Genomic DNA, 27365 nt, shown 5'->3' on the forward strand with positions numbered 1-27365 from the left:
GTCTGCGCAGCACATGCCAGCTTCAGCTACAGGGGTCCTTGCCGGGCAGCGTCATCAGTAATGATGATGCATTCCTCCACAGTCCTCCTCACATGCAGTTGCGTCTCACGTAAGAGGGAGGGTGCGTTCCACTCCCCTCACAGCACATAAGCTGCTACTCTTTACGGCTCATGGGGGATCACTATAACTGCACGATCGTGCAGTTGAAATTTAGAACAAACCTTCCAGCGCTGCAGAGGGGGGAAAACTGTAACGTCAGTTACAGCAACAGGGAAAGTTGCCTCCCTACAACTACATGGAACAGGCTAAGTGGCGTCGGAAAGGTACTTCTGCCGACGTGACTGATAATGTATACAAGGTGATGCCAGTGTTTAAAAAAAAAAGCCCCTGTGCCTCACTACATGTAAGCTACTATGCTCTACAAACAGCTAGGCATAGTACAGTGGCTATAAAACATAATTTTTCGCCATAGTGCCCCTTTAATGATCGCAGGGCTTGTTTTTCCTCTCTTCTACAGCTATTTTCGAGCGTATGCGAAACATCCTACATGAGTCGGAGATAGACAAACGCGTGCAGTACATGATTGAAGTCTTATTTGCTGTCAGGAAAGATGGCTTCAAAGATCACCCAGTTATCCCTGATGGCCTTGACCTGGTGGAGGAGGAAGACCAGTTTACACATATGCTTCCTTTAGAAGATGATTACAATCCCGAAGATGTACTTAGTGAGTCTTACTGTGTCATCTATCATGGCGCTGATGAAAATCTCTGGCAGCTTGAAATTGACTACCCTGTGAATAAAGTGCCTGCAAAGTATTTGTCCGCGGCATAAATCACAATCGCTCAGTTGCAGAGAAATCTGTCATTCTTGGGCTGTTTACTTTTTCTGGTGATGATGTTTTTATTCAGTTCTCTACTGCTTTAGTGATATTTTCCAAAGCAGGCGTTTTTCTGTGTAGTCAGTCTAGCGTGTCTGCCTTGTCTGTGTACCCTTTCTGCTTTCATCTGAAAGGAAATTAACCTAAATCCGGGTTTAGCGGACTTACCATTATTATTATTGTACTAAATACACTTTTGCATCTCTAAGCTCTAAATTATCGAAATATATCCCTTTTCCAGGAAATTTATTTCAAACACCTATATTTATTAACCAGTTCACCCCCAAGGGTTTTTATCCTAACGGACCAGAGCAATTTTCAGTTGTCAGCGCTCCTCCCTTTTATTCCCTAATAACTTTATTACTACTTATCACAAGAAAATGATCTATACCTCGTTTTTTTCGCCACCAATTAGGCTTTCTGTGGATAGTACATTTTGCTAAGAATTTTTTTATTCTAAATGCATTTTAATGAGAAAAACAGAAAAAAAAAGAAAAAAAATCATTATTTCTCAGTGTTCAGCCTTTATAGTTTTAAAATTAAACATTCTCCTGTGGATAAAACAAACACGTTTTATTTGCCCAGCGGTCCCGATAATTAAACCGTTTAGATTATGTCCCTACCACAATGTATGGCGACAGTATATTATTTTGAAATATAAGTGGTTATTTTTCTGTTTGTTCTGGCCATAATTACAAGCCCCTATGTAATAAATTAAAATTAATTTTCCCCCATAAAATATAGAATAAAAAAAGCTGAGTCCCTAAGGCAACTATTTATTATTTTTTTTTAAGCTGATTTTTTTTTTTTACAAGTGTTTTTTTTGGGGGGGAGGGTTGGAAGTGTAATTTTATTAATGATGTGTATATACTTGAAAATGTATGTATTTTGTAAGTGTAATATACTTTTTGGCCACAAGATGGCGCTGGTGAACACTCATAGGACGTGTTCACTTTTTTTTTTTTTTTTTACACACTTTATTAAACTGTTACATTTCCTGTTTATGTGAATGGACGTAGCCGCTGTTCGCGGTCACGTCCATTCACTCCAGGCACTGCGATTGGGTAGAGGACTGTTCAGTCCTCTTCCCCAATCGCCCAGCACGGGATCCCGACGGTAATGGCGGCGGTAGCGGCGGACACACGGCGGTAGCAGCGGCGGGAATGCGCGACGTATTAAAACGTCATGTTGCTGTTAATAGCGGTAAGCATGACGTTTTAATACGTTAGGATGGCGGTAAATGGTTAACCAAGATCACATTCAATCATGCAGAGGATTGAACATTTCTGATCAGCGCATTAAATAATCAGAAACAATTAGTTGTGTCCAATTAACATCCAAAAACCCGCTCCCTACTTTCCCCTTTTTAATTTATTAAAGTGGACCTGAACTCTTGCACCTGACAGAAGGAAAGTATAGAGACATTCACCCTGTATGTATTTAGAGAGTTTAGCCTCTAATTTCCCCCTCATCTTTGACTAAGCACAAGTTGTAATTGGATCTCAGCTAAGCCATGTGGCTGCCACAGCAGAGCAGCTCATCTGTAAACACAGGATGTTAACAATATGTCTGCTTCCATGAAAGCAGGAAGTAGACGCACTGCAGATTTACTGCAGGATTTGTATCAGCTGTAGCAAATACATGCTTTTTCTTTAAAGGTTATTATGCTGTTTCTTATCTTTTAGAGCAGAGAGGAATTTCTGAGTTCAGGTCCGCTTTAACTGGCTTGCTGGTTTTGCAAAGCTGATCTTCTGTGTGATCGTCAGATGCAGCTTAGGTAGACTGACCAGCAATCTGTGAGCTGTCCAAATAGGTCCTATCCCATTATCACCCATAATGTAATATTGTATTGTATTTAAAATGATAGCTGTACAATGTGGCAGCATGATGGGAAGATGAATTTTCTTCTTTCATTTTCTAGATGTCTTCAAGATGGATCCAAATTTTCTTGAAAACGAAGAGAAGTACAAAGCAATAAGAAAAGGTAGGTGTGTGTGAGAATCATTCCCCAAGCAGCATGTCATATCACAGCAGGAAGAGGGTCCGTCAGTTTCTTTTAAAAAAAAAAAAGAACTTTATCCAAGGGTTGAACTTCATTCCAATCAGTAACTGATACCCCCTTTCACACAAGGGGCGGTCTGTATGGCTGATATTGTTTTGAAACCTCTCCCAGACCGTTCGCTGTCTATGAACCTTGTTGCATTGTGGGAAATAACGGCTTTTTCCAACTGACAAGCCAGCAATATCCCCCTCTGCTCATAAAACTCTCAGTAACGAACATTCCGTGTTCCAATGAGGCTTCCAGTGCTGGCTCCCCCGAAACCTCCCTGACCAGGTTGACAAGCAGTGATTTATTTACCTCTCCACGATCCTGCGCAGGTGCACTAGCGCGTTCGGGCTCGGTGGAAATAGCCAAGCCCATTTGTATCCGCTCTGCTGCGCAGGCGCAAAGGACTCGTGCCTGTGCAGTAGAGCGGACATGATTGGGTTCGGCGATTTTCGCCTTAGCCCGAACAAAGAACCGCTAGTCCGGTAAATATTTACCTTGCTGCTCTTCGGGGGGGGGGGGGGGGGGGGTCCCGGCGATTGAACGGAGGGATGGAGGACAACGGGGGAAGCCTTGTTAGGATCCAGAGGCTTCCTCCTCCTGAGGTAAGTATCCCCCAGAAGGTTTTTTTTCACATAACAGATTCTCTTTAAGTAAAAAAAAAAAAAAGATTTTAACTTACCTGGGGCTTTTTCCAGCCCCCTGGACTCCTACTGTGCTCACGACGTCCTCCTAATCCCATCCAGACAGCGGCGGCGACCCCCACAAAGCTGGGCTCTCGCTGCAGGTCGGCAGCTATTGCGCATGTACAGCCTTGAAACACACACATCCTGGTCGCACTTCCGATGCTGGGAGCAGGACGCAGGTGTAGTAGCGAATTACGAGGATATCGTGGGCACAGTAGGAGTCCAGGGGGCTGGAAATGATCTTTTTTTTTTTTTTCTTGAAAATCCCTTTAAACAGGGATCACACTTGAGTTATGCCTTGCAGCAAAACGCGGGTGATCCCTGTCTTAGTAGGCTTTGCAATGCGTGAACCTCGAACAAATAGGGAATGTCCATTTTTCTTGGAAGTCCCACTTTATTAAAGCAATTTTTTTTTTTTTTTATTATTTTTTTTTGCTACACTTTATTTTCCTTGTTTTAAAAAATAATTTTTGTTTGGGAAATTCATTGGAGCGTAACAGGAGAGCCTTCTACTTGCTATTCATGAGATACAGGCCAAGCAAGTTATGCTGTGTTTTTCCTCTTTGCCTTTGAAAGCAACATTACAGATAACTTTGCATTAGAAATTCACACTGTATTCTAATGAAGCTGAGTTTTGATTTAGTTGTCATTGCAGCGCTGCGTGTAATAACTCTGCATGGGAAACCAGCAGCGCCATTAAATCTCAAGGGAGAATTTATTTACATTATGAACTGTCAGTGAAAGGGAAAAACACACTTCACCTGTGCTGAAGATTGAAGTGTTGGCTGGTGGAGGCGGTTACTGGCTGGCCTGTGTTGGTGTAGGTGCCAATGTGATAAATGACTTTGTCCTTAATTGGAGAGAGAAGCCTTCATGATCACCATAAGTAGGGTGGGGATGGGGTGTTCCACTTAGAAGTTTTTATGTCTGATGTTGCGTCTTTTATTCTTGCTGTTTTTCAGAAATCCTTGATGAAGGGGACACAGAATCTGAGGGAGAAGGAGGAGGCAGCGACGACAGTGATGACGATGATGAGCAGGGCGATGATGCAGAAGAAGCAGGTGGTGAAGGTGGGTGACGTTTTATTTTATATTTTTCTTAATCGGAAATGGATGCATGCTGTATAAATATATTTGTTTGAAAGTGGAGCTGAACTCGCAGGACAGAAGGAAAACCTAGAGAGATGTACCCTGTATGTATTTAGAGAGTTTATCCGGTCTAATTCCCACTCACCTGTGACTAATCACAAGTGTAATTTGATCTCTCAGCTGTGTCATCTCCGGAATCTTGATAATCCTCAGCAAAGCAGCTAATTTGTAAACACAGGATGTTAACCCTGTGTCTGCTTCCATGGAAGCAGGAAGTAAACACACTGCAGATTAAATGCAGGATAGCTATCAGATGTAACAAATAAATGGTTTTCTTTAAATGGAGTCTGTAGCTTAAAAAACAAACAAAAAACAACAACAAAAAACCCCCAAAAATACGGATGCTTACGTAAAGAGAGGGAAGGCTCTGGGTCCTATAGAGCCTTCTGCTCACGGTGTCCACGTTCCCCTGCAGGCTTCCCTTTTAGCAGTCTCTACAACCAATAGGTCGGAGACGGCTCTCTTCCGTGTTGGGCTGGTTTTGTGAGTTTTCGGAAGCACTCGGGCTTCTGAAGACAAAGAGCTCTATACTGCGCACAGATGAGCTCAGGGCCCGTTTCCACTGCAGCCGCACACATCTGCGAGACGTGCATCTGCACTTCTGGGTCTGCGGTTACGCTGACGAATTCCATGAGCCGTGCCATGCACAGCTATGGGATTCGCACAAATTCGGATGGAAATGCCGGCTGAATCGCTATCGCAAGCGGTGCCATTGTTCTCTATGGCAGAGTTTCCCCGCACGATTTTCCTGCTGGGAAACTCTGCGGTTTTGCCCCGGTTTACGCACAAGTGGAAACGGGCCCTCACTCGACAGAAAATGGCCAGGCGTTATGAAGCGATCCGACGGTCGTCGCACCACGATTGCTGTAAACTCGAACGGAAACGTTGTAAAATCTCTGCAGGACTGATGTTTGCGATCGGGTAAATTTGGAATTGCATCGTACTAATGGAAACAATGCCATGCCATTTACATCAGTGTGGCAGCACCTAGCATAACTCTGTAAGGAGCTGTGGTTTTTTTGCCTGTTTTTAGACTGACTTGATTATTAATCTGAAATACTCATGTTTATTTGGGGTACAAACAGAAAATACACTTCTCTTTTAACCGTTTAGCAGTCACATTTATCAAAGCTATATGTACACTGCAGGGCCGATATTTTTTTTTCTTCTCTGCGGCTGGGGTGCCTTCCCCAGCCTGCGTATGCAGAGTGGCGCAGGAAGCTTCTTTATATTTACCTGTTCCACACGGATGCATTGGCTTCTCCTCTTCATCCACCCGCTGTGCTGCACTCCCGGCAACCTCTTCTGAGCTCCGATCAGATGATAGGTCATGTGATCGTAACCCAGGGGATGGGGTCAGCAGTGCAGTGCTGCCCGGTGATGGAAACGTCTCCTTCATCACCCCTCTTCCACCACCAGGTGGCGCTGCAACGCTGACACCATCCCCTGGGTTACGATCACATGTGTATCATGTGATCGGAGCTCAGAAGAGGATGCCGGGAGTGCAGCACAGCGGGTGGATGAAGAGGAGAAGCCAATCCAGCCTCCCAGAACAGATACATATAAAGAAGCTCCCTGTGCCACTATGCATAGCTGCATTATGCTGGCTACACACGATTTTTTTTCAGTCGATTTCCATCCGATTGATTTCAGATTCGATTTTCCGATCGATTTCCATTTCGGTTGTTATCCTTTCTTATCCATTTCCATTCACTTCTATGAGAAATCAATCAGAAAAACGATCGAAAATAAGATCGGACATGTCGGAAATGATCTATCGAACCATCTATCTAGCACAAGGTTGTATGGTGTGTACCTAGCATTAGGCAGCGAAACGGCATATGCCATTTGAAGATTGCCTGGTACGCATTGTCTATCTCAGGATAATGTGTGCAGGGCTACTAATAGGTTAACTAAAGATACAGGTGAAGTAAACTCTTTACAAGTAGGTAAAGGTACACTTTACACGTAAATAAAGTCATGCGTTTTCCTGGGATTGGGGTGTAGCTGTATCTGTGCCGAAGGTCCTCTGTGTGGCTGTCTGGCACATCTTATTTACTACGCATCACTGTTATCATCTCTGGGCTCTTCTTCAGCACTCACACACAATTTCTGTATTTCTGGCTCACTGTTTATATGAATGGATACTGATGACTACATTTCCTATTAGCCTGAATTCATTAATAGTAATTTGTGGCATGTCTTCACAGTGGAATGTTTCATAAAACCGTTACCAAAAAAAGAATGTAAACACTGCTGATCCCTGTGTGGTATTTATAGCAGTGATAGTGATGGATAGAGGAGCTGGCTGGCACCGTCATCTGGGTGTTAGGGAGCTGGCAAGTTGTGCGCTTGTACATAGCAGATTGGCATGGAGATTATTTGAAGATAAATTAAATACGCGGCTGAAGTCATGCAGAATAAAGATGAGCTCACTGCACAAATCAGTCTGCTTCAACTTTGTCAACTTTGTTTTTCCATCTTCATTTATGTCTAGATTCATCACGACTGTTTACTTGTAATTCAGCCCGTCTGGGAGATGTCCTAGCTTGACTTCATTTTCTTCAGATTTGTTGTAGAACGAAAGAACATGCAGAAAAAAGATTTAAAAATTGAAAATGACCAGTCAGAGGGTCATAGGTCTGTTTTCCACAAGAAATTGTGATCGCGTTTTTGTAGCACACCTGCCGCACAGAATTAGGAAGCAATCCGACAGGTGTCGCACCACGATTGCTGCAAGAAACGCGCTTAATTGCGATCGGACACATTTGTAATTTCATTGCACTAATGTAAACAATCCCGTGCAATTTACAGCAGTGTGGTAACGCCCAGCGTTTTGCAATCCATAGGTGGTCAGAATCAGATAGCGGATGACAGTCCTTAAAGGAAACCTTAGGTCAAAATAAAAACGGGAGGAGCAGGCATGTTTAGTGGGCTCTTCTTATGCCCCCTCCCCCGCCCCCCCCCCCCCCACCCCTTCTCATCCGTCTCCCTCTAGTACAGCCTACCTATCCCCCAAACTTCCTGGTCAGGGTGGTCGAGGCTGTCCTTCTTCGCACGCCCACAGCTGAGAGTGCTCTGCGCAGGCGCACTACGTAGTTGTCACCAGGTAGCACCTGCATAGTCAGCTGTGACCACCCCAACCAGGAAGTAAGTTTGGGGGTCACTAGGCTGTACCGAAGGGGGATAAAAGAGAACAGGGGCAGCAGTGGGCATGAGGAAAGCCCACTACACATGCCTGCTCCCCCCGTTTTTAATTTAATTTTGAGCTAAGGTATCTTGAATACCGAGGTGAAAATACACTGATGAGATAAACCATTGTATCTATCCTCGTACTCCTAAACATGACTTTTTGAGATAGCCCACAATCTAATTTTTTAAGTTTTAATGTTCCATTGTCTCTTCTTAATGATACAGTCTTTAAAGTATGGCAGAGCTAAAAATCTATGAGCTTTTGACCATTTTTATTTTTCCCCCTGCTTTCAGAAGCATTTCTCTGCCAGGAAAGTTTTTATGGCTGTAATTCCTTATCTTGAGGGTTATGCTATAGTCTGACTGGGTCTTGGCTGGAGAGAAACTGTTAATTGCATACATGAATGTTAACTCTTTTGGGAAGAGTAAGAAATAAAGGAATACAGCCTAGTTATTTGTATGCTTAACACTGTTCATACAGTTGTTTAGTTTATTTTTAACTTGGTATTCCTTTAAAGAACAAGCGACACCCATGCTAACCTAGATATAAAAAACACATATATAAGTAGATAAATACTACTTCTACTTACATAACAGATTTATTGTGCTACCCACGTAATGATTCTTGTGAATTTTATAAAGGAAAAGCAGAAAGTCCTATTCTAGGCAGTGGCCATCATGCCAAGCTAATGCTGACATCATATCCTCCCTGACTCTTGTTTCCCCCCCTCCCTTCTCTTGCTCATTGTGTATTCATTAGCTGTCCTCCTCCCAGAGTCTGCAGACACTCACACTGAGGTGTATACTAGGAACTGCACTGTCTTTTTTTTAATTTTTATTTACACATCCAATCGCTGAGTCACCTCAGCCTTGCTTGTATACACAAGTGATCAGATGGTGTTTCTGATGAGCAGCTAGGCAGGGAAATAAATGGAAGAGGAGGCATATATTATAGATAAAAATAGCTCCCAGCATTCAACTGTTTGGCATTAGGGCCAGTGCTCCTAAAGTATGTGATAACTCCAAGCCATAACAGCAGAAAAAGTTTTGCAAGTTTTGATTGCAGGATTAGCATCTTTATCACTTAAAGGGGCACTTAAGTCAAACAAAAAAAATGAGTTTTACTCACCTGGGGCTTCCAATAGCCCCCTGCAGCTGTCCGGTGCCCTCGCCGTCTCCCTCCGCTCCTCCTGGCCCCGCCGGCAGCCACTTCCTGTTTCGGTGACAGGAGCTGACAGGCTGGGGACGCGAGTGATTCTTCGCGTTCCCAGACACATTAGCACCCTCTATACTGCTATATGGTATATGATATATGCTATAGCAGCATAGATGGCGCTATTGTGGCCAGGAACGCGAAGAATCACTCACGTCCCCATCCTGTCAGCTCCTGTCACCGAAACAGGAAGTGGCTGCTGGCGGGGCCAGGAGGATCGGAGGGAGACGGCGAGGGCACCGGACAGCTGCAGAGGGCTATTGGAAGCCCCAGGTGAGTAAAACTCATTTTTTTTTGTTTGACTTAAGTGTCCCTTTAATACACTCAGACCAGTTGCTGTTGAAATTTGATGTTTATGGTGACAATACCACTTTAAAAGATCACTATTGTGAAACATAGTCAAAGTTAAAATACAAATTTAAAGATATCCTTAATGGGGTAATCCACTGTACTCAGACAGAACACTTAATATGTTGCCAAGTATAATATAGAGCTCAAGATACCACAGCAGCATTTTGCAGTTCTAAAAATAGTTTAAATCTTTATTGCACAAGAATACAAAAAGTGTCATCCTTTTGGTCTCGCATTCACATAGACTTTATGACACAATGTATAGTCTGGCTTGGAGTAAGGAACAACAATTTCTAGGCTCTGAGCCTACCACATATTATGCTGAGAATACACAATGAGTTTTTTTCAGCATAGATGGCTCAACAGGTAATTTCCGACAGGTCCAATCTGATTTTGATTTATTTTCTCATAGAAGTGAATGGAAATCGATCAGAAAGTCTGCCCCCAAAAAACCTCATGGTGTATTCCCTGCATTACTGTAGGCAGTAAAAATCAGACAGACCTGATGGGCCTTGGACTAGTCAATTTCCACAAGGGGGATTTTCAGTATTTCCCTTTTTCTTTATGATTATGGAAAGATCTATATAAGGATGCCTGCCTGCCAGTCGGCCTCCCTGCTCGCTTGCATGCTATTTTGGGAATTGGACTGAGCAACTGCTATTCTCTAAGTGCTTTTGAAAATAAAGTAAACTGTAGAATCACCCATAAGGAGATGGACTAGTCCAAAACGTTTTAGATCAGCCCGATTTTTACTTCCTTACTATACAGTAAGCGACACGAGATAGGAAAAAAGGGCATTTTACTCTGGAACAAATGAACATTTTATACGTTTGCATACACATTCATTTTAGATTTAAAAAAATGTTCCCAACAGTGGAAGTTATCCTTAGCATTTAGTGACATCTAACGGCTCTAGCGAGATGCTAAGCTATTTAAAAGTCTATTGTTCCCAGCGAGGACCTCTCACATCACAGGTTTGGTGCTCGCTTTCCTATGTAAAAATCCTACTGCAGGTGTTTTAGTGGAGCTGACCTATGATTTACAATTATACAATTGCAAATGCCTGTCAGTGCCAGTGAAATCAGGAGCAAGCAACAGTCAGTGTCTGCTAAAATCCCCTCCATCTCCTGCAAAAGTACTAGTCTGGTCTAAGTTATTTCAATACTTCTCCTAAAGTACCTTAAAGGGGAACTTCAGCCTAAACAAACATACTGTCATTAAGTTACATTAGTTATGTTAATTAGAATAGATAGGTAATATAATCTCTTACCGACCCCGTTTTAAAAGAACAGGCAAATGTTTGTGATTCATGGGGGCTGCCATCTTTGTCATGAGGGCAGCCATCTTTTTGGTTGAAAGGAGGTGACAGGGAGCAGGAGACACAGTTCCAACTGTCCTGTGTCCTGATAACCCCTCCCAGCTGCATGCGCTAGGCTTCAAATGTCAAATTCAAAATGTAAAAAAAAAAAAAAATTGCACCAAAACAGCAGAACGAGAACAACAACATCAGAAATCCCATCATGCTTTGCACAGCATTAGGGGAAAAATGCCCAGGCAGTTTTTTTCTGTGCAGCTAAAAATGAGGCTTGTATAAGAGAAAAAAAAGTTCTGATGCTATGAAACAGTTAAAGAAACACCAGGCCTTTCCAGTGCTGCTGAGTCAATTTTTAGTCTGGAGGTTCACTTTAAAAGTGAGGATTTAATTGGTTGGTTAAAATCAGTAGTACCTCTTAGGGCACATACACACATCAGACCATAGTCTTTTGAAAATGAAAGATCACAGACCAATTTTACCCCCTTCCATGTAGTATGAGAGCCATACACAGTCTATTCTATGGAGCTGACCTCCCCATCAGAAAAAAATCTTTGCAAGATGCTGCACACACAGATGCTGTACAGACACAACGGATCAGTATCTGCAAAAGATCTGTTACTGCCAAAGATCCGTTCCTGCAAATTGCATTCATAGTCTATGAGATCTGCAGATCATCATACACACCTTGTTTAACTGACATTCATCTGCAGATCAGACAATCATCTGCAGATCTGAAAATCCATCCTGGTGAATCTGATCTGCAGATGAATGTCTGTTAAATAAGGTGTGTATGATGATCTGCAGATATCATAGACTATGAATGCATTTTGCAGGAACTGATCTTTTGCAGATACTGATCTTTTGAATGTCTACAGCATCTTTGTGTGCAGCATCTTGCAAAGATTTTTATCTGATGGGGAGTTCAGCTCCATAGAATAGACTGTGTAGGTATAGCTCTCATATTACATGGAAGGGGGTAAAATTGGTCTGTGATCTTTCATTTTCCAAAGACTATGGTCTGATGTGTGTATGAGCCTTCAGGCTATTCCTGCTTGTCAGCTATTCCAAACTCATAATGTTCCATCACCTGGATTTCTGGATGCCGAGGCCTTTTTCAGACAATCAGCCAGGAGCTTGTTAGCGCTCGGTGTTACAAAACTGCCAATTGGTTGCACCCGAGTGGCGCTCATGGACGACAGCTTGGAGACTGAACTGCACAACAAGCTTGCAATTGAGCCTTCTGTCTGAAAGAGGCCTAACTTGTCTAGTCTAAAGTGTAATTAAAAACAAATATGATTAATATTTTTTCCCAAGCACAAAGTTTCCCAAGTTTGGAAAAGTAACTCTAATGCTAAATCTGTATATAAAATGTATTTTTAAAAAATATTTAGAGGATCTTTTTCCCTTTAGTGTCAATTTTTTCACTTTCCTGGTTTTTTTTTTTTGGTTTTTTTTTTTAGGAGAAAAACTTACTATTCATGACCAAACTGAGATGAATTTGGTATCGTTTCGCCGAACGATATATCTTGCAATTCAGTCAAGGTTAGTCCATTTAGATTTTTTTTTTGTCATATTGAAAAACTAACTAGACAAGACAGAGAACAAACTTCAACATATATTGCATGTTTCTCCCGGCGGCCTCAAAGCTCCCAGAGCTGCAGCCACTATGATGCTCTATAGCAGTGCTAGGAAGTCTTGCCCAAGGTCTCCTCACTGAATAGGTGCTGGCTTACTGAACAGGAAGAGCCAAGATTCAAACCCATGTCTCCTGTGTCAGAGGTAGAGCCCTTAACTAGTACACTATCCAGCCACTAACTGAAAGGCCAGGTGTGGGGAATGGAGGTGGCCTCTAGATCCATGTAAAGCTAAAGCAAGCATGACCTTGATCTGCATATGCTTGTTCTGGGTCAATCCTTGAAAGTATTAGAGACAGAGGATCAGCAGGATGCAACTGGCTATCCTCCATATTCCTCTCACTTCAGTTGTCCTTTAAGGCTCATATCGTTGGGCTGGTCATGCAATTTGTTGCACGTGTGTACAAGCCTTTATAGATAGGAGTCATCAAGCCTTTATAGATGGGAGTCATCAGACCTGATTTACAGATAACTGATCATATATTTACTTCTGATCACAGATACATAAGCAAGTCTGTTACACAGAATGTGGAGCATAATACCTGGTACACGCCATGCAATTACTTGTCAGATAAACAGGTTGAATCAATAATTTCCAATAGGTCCAATCAAGTTTTTGAATAATTTTGTACAGAAGTGATCAAAAAATTGATCAGAAATCTGATCTGATCGGACCTGTCAGAAATAATTGTTTTGACCCATGAATCTGACAGGATATTGCATGGTAGGTACCAGGAATAAGGGAAAACTACAGAGAACAAGTAAGCAGAGTTGGCATAGACAAGTAGTAAGCAGCTTCAAAGCAGAGCTTGCTATGCAAACTAGTGGTAACGTTTATGGATGAGTGCTAATAATTTTGAATTGATGCAATTCTAAAGTTAAAGGAAACCTGAGACCAAAGAGGTCTCAGGTTTTATACTCGCCTAGGGCTTCCTCCAGCTCCCTTGAGGCTGCTAGGTAATTCGCTGTCTCCCTGGGCCACTCTCATCTCCCGCTGGATGGCCCAGTATTCTGACTTGAGTTGCGATCCTGTGGATGGGAGGCAAGGGACCGAGTGGTCTCGAGTGCTGGAGGAGGCCTCATGTAAGTATTAAACCTGAGACCTCTTTGGCCTCAGGTACACTAAGTTTTTTAAGAAAACCCGAGGTGGCTCTCCGGAATGCAGATGGGACACAGAGCCATGTTCTCTGCCTCATGACATGGCTCTGTGTCCCCCAACCGCTTCTCTCTGCCCCCACCACTGCTCTACAGCCCCCAGAGTTCAGCGACAAGATTTTTCGCTAACTCTGAGGTAAACACAGAGGAGAGGAATTCCCTGTTTAAAACGCCCTCAGGGGTGTTCCTACAGGGTTTCCTGAGCTGCCATTGGGCAGCTCTCTCCCCCTGGCTGTGCCTCCTGCTGCTCCCCCACCTCCCTCCACACTATGAGAGACAACACAGTCTCTCAGTGCAGCATCGTGACCCAGGGGTCACGCAAGTGAAAGTGGGCTATTGCGGCCCACGGGAGCTGCGGTTTTTGCGGATCAGGTACCCTCTTTTTTTTTTTTTTTTTTTTCTTTGAGCCCACCTCGGGCTCTCTTTAAAGAAAAAAAAAATCTTTATTATGGGTGAAGTTTGGGGTGATTTGCCATTTTTATAAGTAGACTTGTGTTTAAAAACATTTTCACTATCCAAAAACCTTTTGAAGATGAAAAAGCATAAGGATGTACCAGTATAAACTGGAAAAGTTTTTTTTTTCCTATTCATTGCTGAAAGTATTGCCGTTTTCTGTGGCTCTTTATTACACCAGACAACCCCTGAATACTTTATCTTACTAATGTAGACAGGAAGTCCCCACTTGGTGGTCTTGTTCAGCTTTGTTCTCTCCATTCTTTCTGCCATGCGCGAGCTTGCCATTGAACCAGGCATATTCATAATCTTCAAAAAGGGAATAATATACTTGTTTATAATGCATGAAGTCTTTTAGAACCTATTTTTACCTGCTGATTTTCCTGGAAGTACAGCCATTTCATCTCATTTGCTGCATGTACTATTTCTATTTACTTTTAACATTACAGTGTAAAGAAAAAAAAAAGCAGAAGCAGGAAGTAATGCCTGGCTTTCAAATATGTGTGATCGGCAAAAAGCCTGGATCAAAATAATGCTGGTGTAATGGCTTTCCGTGGCCGTAAAATGTACTTATACCTACCGATGCTTAATGGAGCCTACCCATTCCTATAACTCTGCTGCCGCTGCTGCTTCTCTGCAATAAATGGATCCGATTTCATCTGAAAATCCCCTAATGATTTAACAAGCCCTGCTTTCCCAGGAGACAATTTTCAGACTTTGCAAAATGTATTTGAAAGTAATGTTTAGTTTCCCAGCTGTACTTATCATGTCCCTGCCAAGCTTGCTGCAGTGATCCATGCGCCTCTGTAATGTACAAAGCTGTGCTTACATATACATCTGTATAAAGAGGAAAACTTTATCCTGTTGTATTGGAATTACGGACCTTGCTATTTACTGTTCCATAAAGGTAGATAATAATTTTTTGCCTGCTGTATAGCATCCACCTTCCATAAATTAACCAGATTGTTAACATTTAAGGACCACTATCATGTAAAGCTGAAATGTAAAATATTTGTACTGTATAAATAAGACTTATAAGAAGTGCATTTCTCCCACACTAAAGTTCACTATAAATGACTTTTCTGATGTTTCTGTTGCTTACATTAAGCAGAAAGGCCTTAAGCCCACAAGCAGCCTTTTCTAAGCGCTAGTGATTTGAAAGGCTAATGCAATGCTGGGGGGGGTATTTATTAAAAAACACATCGCTTTAGTGCCCGCGGGCCAAATCTGGCCCTCAGAGCCATTAAATTTGGCCCTCAAGAGATTTCCCCGCTTCACATTGTGTTTGTCCCTCTCTGACCACCAGGGAAGCTGCAGTATATTGGAGGTGAAGCCCTGAACACAAGGGTAGGGTGGGGGCCATTAGACACCAGGGAGCTTTAGAAGATGGCCACTAGACATTGAGGTTGGCCTGCGACTAGGTTCCAGTGTTCAATTCCAGCCCACTTTGTATTTGAGTTTGACATCCCTGCTCTAGTGGGATCACACTCCTAGCATTACATTAGCAAGAGATTTTTAAATCACCAGCGCTTACAAATACGCTTAGCAACGTACTGCTAGTGGGTTCCAGGTCTAAGGCTGGATGCTCACTTGAGCTGAACTCCAATGGCCAGCAAGAGTGGACAGTGTAGTGACTGCTCCGATGGTCAACTGTGGATCGGTTGGACCCCGTGGCAGATGTGTGTCCACCGTAGGCAATGTGGGAAACGCATCTGCTCTCCAGGAACATTGGCAGACAGCACAGGAATGCTTTCCATTGATTGCTTTTGTAAAGAACAAAGGCAATATTGAGAATCCCCCATGAGGAGATGGACTATTCCAAAACCAGATTTTACAGCCTACTGTAAGTGACAGCTGCATACGAGAAAAGTAATGTATAGTGCATTTTAATATGGTAGAAATGTACTTCTAAGTATTGTGTACCCATGTAACTTAGAATTTACGATAGTGGTCGTTATAAGGGGACAACTTAGATTGGTCTTTTTATACCCGTGGGAAGACTAATTTTAAAGGAACTTGTCTGAAGTACACTGTTCTTATATAAAAAGTGTATTACCCATGTAACTATCTGTCAGATTGTAGCTACTACTGGTTGAATCAGAAGTACCAGTCATTCCAATTTCTAATTTGCTGGGTTAAGAATAGAAGATCAGTTAAAGGGAATCCTCAACTCCTTCACATCAGGTCTTCAAGCGGAATGATGATAATGTATGATGTAATGCAAATATCCTCTGACCCCTGTCAAACCCATTGGCTGCTGATCAGCTGGTTAATAACCAGCAGCTAGAGACTTTGGTTGGCTAAATTTAGTTCCCTCCCTAGGTCAGTGTAGACTTGCAACCTTTACCCATAGTGGAACTGAAGTTAATTAATTTACTTTATTTTCAATGAGAACACAGCCAGGGTTCACACTTATCATTGCAAAAAAAAAAAAATTAGTTTTCCCAGAACGTCTCAGGACAGCAACCCTGAGACTTGTCTCCATCCAAACTACACTGGACAGGAACTAGATAAAAAAGATTTGCATAATTGGTTAGGCAGGCAGAACATATATAAACCCCTCATGCTCTTACCCCCTCAGTTGTCTTCCTGTCCACAGGACGCTAGATGTCGGGGAGGGCTGGCCACCCATGTTAGATTGCAGGAGCCGCGGCTTGGATGATCCCCTGGGCTGCGCACGCTAGTTTGAGTGCGTGGGATCATGCTGCTCGCACAGCCTTTCCTGGGATGGTCTGAGCGGAGGAAGCGGAAGCGGATCGGAGGCTCAGAAAGTCCCGCCCCCAAGTCACGTGACCGGCGCCGCACGTGACCCAGCGCCGGAAGCAGGAAGTTCCTGGCATCGGCGTGCGCTCCACTGAAGTGAGGCTGCAGGGAGGGAGTGAGAAGGCGGCTGACTCCGCAAACCAGCAGCTGTACAAGCGCTTCTGGGTGCTGTTTTTTCGCCAAGGTAGGCAGTCCTTGTATGAGGGGGGGGGGCGGGCGAAATTTGGTGAGCTATTTAAAAGCTCGGCTATAGTCACATATGGTTGTTGGTGACTATGGAGGCTGCCACTGGATCTTCCTCCCAGGGCTCTGTGGAGTCAAGCTCCGTTCCCTCTCTGGTATGTGCAATGTGTTATTTGCTTCATATCTGATAGAGAGGTTTGTTTGGCGTTTCTTCAGGCTAATGGCTGGTATTTTGTTTGTATTTCAGCCTAAACCGGATAAATCAGACTCTAGATCTGAATCCAGATCCGGATCAAGACATGAGAAAGCTGATAAAATAGATAAGCCTGAAAAGCCTGACAAATCTTTACCTCAGTCAAAATCATCACATAAGTCAAGGAAATGTGCTGTTTGTGGCAATACCTTATCATCCTCATCTAAAGTGTTGTGTCAGGAGTGTACAAAGAAGATAGTTAGAGACGAAACTCCCTCTATGATGAAAGAACTTAAAGGTTGGATAAGATCTGAGATCTCATCTGCGGTGCAGACAATTAAAGCGCCTGAGATTTCCTCTAAATCAGATCCTATTTCAGATCCCCCACCTATTACAGAAAGACCGGGTCCATCTGGGCCGGCCCCTGTAGAGGATATTACTTTGAAAAGGAAAAGGAGAGAGGAGGATTCAGCTGAGTCAGACATGTCAGAGGGGGAGTTGGAAATTTCCTCATTGGAGGATATTCCATCAGAGACTGAAAAATCGACAGATAAATCTGTTAAGAATCAAAAGTTTGCTTTTTCAACTGACTTTATGAAAGAGCTGTTAGAAGCGATGCACCAGGCTATGGGTATTACAATTGAACGGAAAACTCTATCTCCCCTCGACCAGATGTATGAAACCCTTTCTGACCCTCAGATTGCTTTTATACCTGTACATAGTAGTCTTAAGGGGCTTATCAAAAAAGAATGGGATAATCCTGATAATAGAGCTTTTTGGCCAAAAGCATTAAATAAGAGATATCCTTATAGTCCGGAAGACCAGAAATGTTGGGGGACAGCACCTAAGTTAGACCCATCCCTGTCGAAAGTTTCCAGAAGGTCAGATCTTCAATTTGAAGATTTTGGGAGTTTAAAAGACCCAATCGATAAGAAAATGGATAATATCTTAAGAAGGGCCTGGGAGGCAGCATCCTTGAATTTTAAACCGTCAATCGCCTCCACTGCAGTAGCAAGGTCTTTAAAGTTATGGTTGTTAGAGGTACAATCCCAGATTGCCTCTGGAATCCCCAGAGAAGAAGTATTGAATTTTTTCCCAAAAATTTTGCATGCAACTAATTACTTATCTGATGCAGCAGATGACTCAGTGAGACTCACAGCGAGGACCACCGCCTTGGTTAACTCAGCCAGGAGAGGAATCTGGGTGAAGACCTGGCAGGGAGACACATCATCTAAATCGAAATTATGTAGTATTCCTTGTGAAGGAAACTTGCTATTTGGATCCAAATTGGAGGAGACATTAGAAAGATCGGCTGACAGGAAAAAGAATTTTCCGTACAAGAGGAAAACTTTCCGCCCTAATCGTTCCTTTCGTGCCACGGACAAATCGGAACAGACGATTAAGGGTTCCCAGAGAAGAAAGTGGATCCCTAATAAAACTCAGCGATCAAGAAATAACCCCCCCTATGCTTCCTCCGGACAACAACCAAAGCAATGACGCCAGGATTCCAGTGGGGGGCAGGCTAGCCCACTATTACGAACAATGGCACACAGTCTTCAAAAACAGGTGGCTATTGGACATTATCTTAGAGGGATACAAGATAGAGTTTATAGCCCCAGCACCATCCCAGTTCTTTATCACCCCCCCCCTCCAAGTGCGTCAGCTCAGGCCAAGGCTCTCCAACTAGAAGTGTCGTCCTTACTGGAAAAGAGGGTCATCAGGAAAGTACCAAGGTGTCAAGAGAGACGAGGGTTTTACTCTCCTGTATTCCTCATCAAGAAACCTCAGGGAAGTTACAGATTCATTCTGAACCTCAAAAGACTGAACAAAGTAGTGAGATACAGAAAATTCCGGATGGACAACATCCGTTCAGTGGTAAACCTCCTACAGGAAGCCTGCTACTTGACGTCATTGGATCTCAAAGATGCCTATCTTCACTTACCCATTCATCTAGAATCTCAACAGTTCCTGAGGTTCGCAGTGGTGTTACAGGGAGAGGTAAGGCACTTTCAGTTTGTTGCTTTACCCTTTGGTTTATCATCTGCTCCATGGCTTTTTACTAAGGTCATGGCGGAAGTATTAGCAGGCCTTAGGCTTCAGTCTATCCAGATCATGTCATATTTAGATGACCTGCTTATTTGGGGCCCTTCAGTGGATGTTGTGAATGACCAAATGAATATCACTATAAACTTCCTTCAATCCCTGGGGTGGTTAATTAATTGGGAAAAGTCAGCCCTAACTCCCCGCCAAAAGATGGAATTTTTGGGGTTTGAAATCTGTACAGTCAGCAAAAGACTTTTTTTGCCTAGTAGAAAATCAACAATGTTGTTAAAGTCTGTTCTCTCTTTTCAGAACCTGAAGTTAATATCTCTGAGGAAGGCTATGGCACTATTGGGGACAATAACATCTTCCTTCCCGGCAGTACAGTGGGGTCAGCTTCACTCCAGAGTTCTACAGTCCTGGATTCTATCCAAATGGGACAAACGCATCTCCTCTCTGGACAAAAGACTCTTAGTCCCATGGAGCGTAAAACAATCCTTACTCTGGTGGATCGAGCCTCAAAATCGCCTGAAAGGGAATCTTTGGGAATTCCCCACACAGTGTGTCATAACAACAGATGCGAGTTCTTGGGGATGGGGAGCTCACCTCGATTCTCACACAGCCCAGGGACAGTGGTCGAACAGATCTCGTCTTCGGTCCTCAAACAGCAGAGAGTTACAGGCAGTTTGGGAATCTCTACAAGTATTCAGTACTCAGATTCTACAGGCAGATGTCACGATCCGCACAGACAACAGTACTGTGGTTGCTTACATAAATCATCAAGGAGGCACAAGGAGCAGATCGCTGCTACATCAATCATCAAGGATGCTACATTGGGCGGAACAGAATGTGCAGTCTTTGAAAGCTGTTCATCTAAAAGGAACCTTAAATTGCCTAGCGGATTTCCTGAGCAGAAAGAGGCTTTCACAGGACGAGTGGAGCCTCAACGACCGAGTGTTTCAACAACTTACAGACCGGTGGGAGGTGCCTCAGGTGGATCTGTTCGCCAGGAGAACCAATGCGAAGTGCCGTCTGTTTTGCTCCCTGTGTCCCGAAGACAAGCCCTGGGCCCTGGATGCATTCTCAATCAATTGGGGTCACCAGACTATGTACATGTTTCCCCCTATCCATTTGATATCGAAAGTGATCAGCAAGATTTATCGAGACAGAGCTCAGGGAATTCTAGTGGTCCCATACTGGCCCAAGAGACCGTGGTTTGCACTGTTGCAGAGGTTAGCTTCAGAACATCTAATCCTTCCAGACCACTCGGATCTATTAGTCCAGGTGCCAGGAGTTCACCCCAACTTGAACCTCCTTCATCTTTCTGCCTGGAGCCTGAGTGGCGATTACTAAAGGGGAAAGGCTTCTCTAACAAACTTTCAGAAACTCTTATACAAAGCAGAAAAAAGGTTACAGGTCAGATCTATTATAAGGCATGGAGAGTTTATAGTTCCTGGTGTGACACCAACGCCAGAGAGCTGGCGCAATCAAATTCTGTTTTGGAGTTTCTTCAAAGTGGATTTCAGAAGGGTTTAAGCATCAGTACCCTGAAAGTGCAGGTGTCAGCTTTGAGTGTCTTCCTGGACAGAAGGCTGGCGGAAGAGGAATATGTCATAAGATTTTTTAAAGCTTTGAAAAGACTTCGTCCTGCAGTTCAGAATAGAGTACCGCCTTGGGACTTAAACACAGTACTGCAAGGGTTATGTGATCCTCCGTTTGAGCCTTTAGAAGAAAGTTCAGATAAACATTTGTCACTCAAGACAGCATTTCTCTTGGCGATAACATCAGCCAGAAGAGTGGGAGAACTACAGGCATTATCCATCCTAGAGCCTTACTGTATTGTATCAGATGACAGAATCACACTGAAGTTGGATCCAGCTTTTTTGCCTAAGGTGGTATCAAAATTCCACAGATCGCAGGAGATATTCCTTCCCTCTTTTTGCAATAATCCAGCAAACCAAAAGGAGGAAAGACTGCATCATCTGGATGTCAGAAGATGTGTTATGGAGTACATGCAACGCACCAGTTCATGGAGACTTTCGAACGCCCTCTTGGTACTATTTGCAGGAAAGTTCAGAGGTAAACAGGCGTCTAAAGCAACTATAGCCAGATGGATAAAACAGGCTATTAATCTCGCTTATACCAAACAAGGAAAGCAACTTTCAGCTAAAGTGAAAGCTCACTCAACCAGAGCAGTATCAACTTCATGGGCAGAGAGGGCAGGAGCATCGGTTTAGCAAATCTGCAAGGCAGCCACCTGGTCAAGTCACAACACATTCGTGAAACACTATAGGCTTGATGTCTTATCTAGTGCCGATTTAAGTTTCGGCAGAAAAGTGTTACAGGCTGTAGTCCCTCCCTAATGGTTATCTTGTATATCATCTCAGGGTTGCTGTCCTGAGACGTTCTGGGAAAGACAAAAATTACTTACGGTAATGTCTTTTCCAGAAGTCGGAAGGACAGCACCCTTTACTACCCACCGCTGTTTCTATTAAAATTTATTTTGAAGCATCATTATGTGTGGAGTCTTTTTTTACCAACTGAGGGGGTAAGAGCATGAGGGGTTTATATATGTTCTGCCTGCCTAACCAATTATGCAAATCTTTTTTATCTAGTTCCTGTCCAGTGTAGTTTGGATGGAGACAAGTCTCAGGGTTGCTGTCCTTCCGACTTCTGGAAAAGACATTACCGTAAGTAATTTTTGTCTTTTTTGCATGCACTTTTTTGTGTTCAGATTAACGTTTGTATACATATGTTCCCACTTTTTCTTTTAACCAAAGCTAATGAAAGTCAATGGGGATTTGCTTGCAATTTGCAAATGTATGCTATATTATATGAAAGGTTTTATATAAAAGGTTTTTTTCATGGATGCGAAAATGCGAATGCAATTTCTCGAATTTTAGCACAAGTGTAATTCTCCATTGACTTTCATTAGATGTGCCACAAACGCTTTCTCAGACATTTGCAATTTGCATGCATATTTTAATAAGTGCGAACCCTGCCTAGATAGCTTATACCGTTACACCCAAAGCTGTAATGTTTACATGCAAAAAAAAAATTTATTTTACCTTTAAAGGAGAAAATAAAATTTACAGCTTTGGCACACCCTCTTTCCTAATTTTTTGAGCTGCCAAATAAATCCATTACCTAATGTTAACAGTGACTAAAGACCAACATGAGGTAGATAAACAAACAGTATCTTGTGAATAACAAGAGTCAATTTTTCGGTAAGCTGCAACATGCTTTTACAGTAGTAACTGAAGGATGATTTTATTACAATAGCAAGTGTGGGTTCAAAATGATTTTAACCACTTATGTTCTTGCAGATGGTATATCTACATCCTGCAGGACTTCAGTTCCAGCTCATGAAGTAGATATTCATCTATCGCCGCTCGCTCCCACGTTCATTCTCTCCGCAGCTCGTTAGAGGGGAGATCAATGCATGGAAACACAGTTCCCATTCTAAGTCCCTGTGTCAATGATTGCTGGCATCAATGAGATGCCTGCGGTCATTGTAACTAACGAAGTAACACGTGCATGCATTCCTTACAGTTCCCGTGCTAATAGTACACTCAGGAAAATAATGTATGAGGATATGTTGCGGACAAATTGTAAAATTACACCTACATTTTTTTTAAATAAAAAGACCTACACATACTATTAAAATTAACCTCTTACCTCCTACACTCTCCCATAGTCACCCAAATAAAACTTTTGCATTAAAAAACATTTTTTTGCATAAATAGTTACCTTAGAGACTGAACTTTTTTTTAATATGTATGTCAAGAGGGAATATTAATGTTATTTTTGAAATTATAAGCTTGTAATTAGTGATGGGCGCAAAACTGAAGAAATGCTCCTTTATTTCCAAATAAAATATTGTTGCCATACATTGTTCTAGGGAAATATTTTAAACGTTTTAATAACTGGGACAAATGGGCAAATAAAATGTGTGGATTTTAATTATGGCAGCGTGTATTATTTTTAAACTATAATTGCCAAAAACTGAGAAATAACCCAAACCACCCAAAGAAAGCCTAATTGGTGGCGAATGAATCAAGATATCAAGACCCTAAGCCACATGGGACCCAAATACATAGCGGATCTTTATGCCCCTCCACGCACCCTCAGCTCTGCCAACAAGATGAAGCTGGTTATTCCCAGGATACACTTAACATTTGGTGCTTTTCCTTTTCCTATGCAGCCCTTACTCTATGGAACTCACTTCCACAATCAGTACGAGAGGCTCCTTCTCTGGACAGCTTTAAAAAAAAGGCTAAAAACTCACCTCTTTTCCCGAGCCTTTGAGACTGCATAATGCAGGGTCACAGCGCTTTGAGTTCCCAGGGAGAAAAGCACTATAAAAATATTATTGTTATATAGATCGTTTAGTTTTGATACAGTGGCGAATGAATGGAAGAAGCGCTGACAGGTGAAAATTTCTCTGGTACAGAATGGGAAAAAAACCCTCAGTAGTGAAGTAGTTAGGGCATTTTCTTACTCAATTCTTACTCAATCTTCTGGTACTATATCCCTCCATTGGCCATTTGGCCTCAACAGCATGTGTTTTTGTTATCAGCCTCTTCTCGCCATTATTTCACTTCAAGTGTCTTGAAAAATCTTTCTTATTCTTCTTCTGTCATGTACAAGACACTGTCTGCCTTTTAGTCTATTGTTAGTGGTTTTAAATACCGTATATTCTGGCGTATAAGACGACCCCACAACTTTTTCAGTTAAAATATAGAGTTTGGGATATACTTTTCGTATAAGCCTACACCTCTTCTAATGCACACCAAATAAAAATTAAAAAAATATCATATACTGGTGCTATATATGAACAGATACTGGTGCTGTACTGTATGTGGTACCCAGTATACAACAGTATATAGGTGATTGACTGGTTGGATTGGTAAACTCTCCCTAAGTGGACTGGTCAGCTCTCCTTGTCTACCCGTTTATCACAATGGTATGGAAGAATAGATTGTGCTGTGCCCATAAAACTCACCTCTTTCACCCTTATGTCCCACTCTTGTAACCTATTTACCTCCTTCTCTGCCTCTCAGATCTCACATATGTGCGCCTGTGCTGTTTCACTACAGTCCCCAGCAGCGAGATCTGAAAGTCGGTAACAGGATAGGGCATAGGTATCAACCGGCATCAATGACACCCGGGGTATAAGACGACCCCTGGCTTTTCAGAAGATTTTCAAGGGTTAAAAAGTAGTCTTCTATGCCAGAATATACCAGTACATCTTTGTAGGATTTGTACACATGCTAGATGGTTTCAGCCTAGATTGGGCTCTTAAAGTGTGTTCTAGAGTATTTTGATGTAAGTGAAGATGTCTTGAGGTCACCTAGTAAGCAATATTTTCCATTTTCTTTCACAGTTTAGATTTTGAAGAATGTGCTCACAAGTTAATAAAGATGGACTTTCCCGACACTCAAACGGTAAGTCCTTTACCCAAATGTACATTTGTCTCTAAATTTCAGTAATCTATTCAATTTAGATTTATCTGCTTCGTATGTTGTATTTTATGAACAGGAAAATTATTATTTTTTAGCTCTTGTAACCTGGAGTTGTGATTTACTCTTTTATTATTACATCCTGTGTAGGATATTGTATATTCTAATATACCATGCATAATGTCTTGTGCATTGCAAAGGAGGCCTTTTTGCATTATTTTCTTTTCATTACCTGGCTCTCTGAGTTTGTCTGTCAGATGCCATTTTGATTTGGAGAGTTACATGTGGAGAGGGTGTGGGAAGAGTTAAATGCTTTATTATACAATACGCAGGGAAGAACTGAAGTTGCAGTGCTGGGCACAAAGAGTTAATCTATTAACCACCCAGGGAGGAGGTGTACAGTGTCAGGTAAACAGCTCTGTGCTGGTAAAGCAACCCGCAATCTGCTGCAAGCATTTTATATATGTATGTATGTCTATATATATATATATATATATATGTATGTGTGTGTGTATATATATATATATTTTCTAATAGGAGAATGCAGAGTAAATCGCATTACTTTGTGGTTTGCATGTGCTGCCATTCATTTAACCTGATCGCAAGTGCAAGAAAGCTGCATTTGCGATCCCCCCGGGGCACCCTCATAGGTTAACTATAGTAAAGAGGTTCCCTATTAGGTTGCTCAGAGAGGAACAGACTGCACTCCATCATTGGATACTTAATAAATACAGTAAGAAGGTTCTTTCTGTGATGTCAGGCTAATTCTAGAGTTTTTTTGTTTGTTTTTTAAGCACAGTTACATGCTCACACCTGCTCAGCTATTCAAACTTGTATTAATTTCCTTTCCAGGAAAATGTCTGGCTTCATTTTGTTTCCTAGCCATTTTGACTTGAAGAACTTGTAATAAGGTGTTAATTGTCCTATAATATTTACGGCTGCTGTGTGCAATGTGTCTCCTCTGCTGGTCTCTTCTACCTGATACCTCAGCTTCTGCCTTTTTCACTTATTTTGAAGGATTATTCCACAGGAAAGTCTCAGCAAGGCTTCCTAATGCCACAATTTATAGTTCATTGCTAGTCCAAGATTTTCCTGACAGCATGCATAATTTTTCTCATTTTCCTTCCATCTGTTTTGACGAAAGGCTTTTACTCGGAGACAAGTCCATATCTAATAAACTAGCAATCACCTGTCTGGTTTTCTGTCACGGTGGAAAAAAAAATTATTTGGAAGTACAGTTTTGTCTCGATAAATATTTCATACTTTTAAAGTGGTTGTTTTTGTAGAGTATTATTTATACCACTTTATGAACAAGAGAAATGGTCTTTGTTTTCTGGTGTTTACTTGCGAGGACTAAAAATATATCAGAAAGCTCTAAATTTAAGAAAATGTGTCCGTCTCTAACCAGCCCTAATATTTTTGTACGTAAGGGCCCATTCACACTTGAAAGCGCAAAACGTTTTGCGTGAGTGATTCTTCAGCGGAAAAGTCACTGAACACTGCGGCCATTTTTCCGCGATTGCGTTTACCGCTTCTATAGCACTGAAACGCGATCGCTTGGAAATTGCCTGAAAATGGTGCAGGCGACACGTTTGCGTTTTTGGGCGATTTGCGGGGATTAGCGCAAATCGCTCAAGTAAGAACTGCCCCATAGGGTTTTATTACACTAGCACTTTCAAAAGCGCTAGCTTTTAAGCGTTTTGCCGAAAATCGCCCTCACATCTGTTTTTTTTTCTTAGTATGCGAGGCTCTGACCCACCCTTGCCTTTTTGTGATAATCACCACCTCCACTATGGCAGATAACACACTTTTAAGCAGGTTTTAATGTGCTTACTTTTTTGTTCATGATTTCTGCACATGAATCTGTGGTTTGATTTGCAATTTTTAGTTTTGTGGGAAAAAAACAATAGGAAATCATGGTATGCAAATAAAAAAGCAGAAAGCTGAACATTTTTTCTTTTCTTTTACCCGTGGAAAATAACGCAAAAAACAACCCTGGTTCTCATGTGGTCTGTTGTCTTATATTACATGTGCAGTGGTGCAGATTTCTCAAGGGCAACAACACACGCATGATCTAGGCAAGTGTGGTTCCTGCATAATGCTGTATTTAGAGTGGCCAGAGCATGTTACCTGCACTGACTGTCAGGTTCTTAATCACTGCCATGCTCTGCTTTCTCCTGTTTTGTCGGGTCTGTGCCAACTGAGATACCAAGGAAATTAGCAAATTTGCTAAGAAAGCAACTTTGAATTTTGAATATTTTGGTTTAGAGTACTTGAGGCAAGTCAAGCCAGGCTCTGTCAAAATGTTGGAGGATTAGGGGTGTTGCACGGTTAAATACTTCGCTGTGCTGATGTCATCCCTCCAGACAGGTGATCGCTTCACCTCCCCTCGGATTTGGGCCCGGGCAATTTTTTTTCAGGCTCGCCGCTGAGGCTTTGGCCGTCATCCAGCTCAGCAGCCACAGCATGATTGGTGGCTGCCAAGCTAGGGACGGGCCACAGCCACACAGGCGGAGGTTTCAGAAGCACTTTGGCAGTCTTCAGATACATGGCCACCACAGCGCTGCCAGGGCGGAGTGTCACCTGTGACCCAAAGATGTTGGGTTACAGATTAGGTGATAATTTAGCTATAACACTTCCCAAGATCCATCAG

At 42.4% G+C, this 27365-nt stretch overlaps 1 protein-coding gene across 1 annotated transcript in view; it reads left to right on the plus strand.

Annotated features, from left to right (window-relative positions):
• CWC22 (CWC22 spliceosome associated protein homolog) overlaps positions 1-27365 on the plus strand; it is a 143666-nt gene that overhangs the window by 59597 nt on the left and 56704 nt on the right. Inside the window, exons 9-13 of the mRNA XM_068245424.1 lie at positions 518-724; positions 2799-2861; positions 4573-4680; positions 12290-12371; positions 24637-24697. Of these exons, the coding sequence (XP_068101525.1) occupies positions 518-724; positions 2799-2861; positions 4573-4680; positions 12290-12371; positions 24637-24697 (521 nt within the window). The remainder of the gene's footprint in view (positions 1-517; positions 725-2798; positions 2862-4572; positions 4681-12289; positions 12372-24636; positions 24698-27365) is intronic.

The sequence above is a fragment of the Hyperolius riggenbachi genome, chromosome 7, assembly GCF_040937935.1.
Source record: "Hyperolius riggenbachi isolate aHypRig1 chromosome 7, aHypRig1.pri, whole genome shotgun sequence".
In the NCBI taxonomy this organism is placed as follows: domain Eukaryota; kingdom Metazoa; phylum Chordata; class Amphibia; order Anura; family Hyperoliidae; genus Hyperolius; species Hyperolius riggenbachi.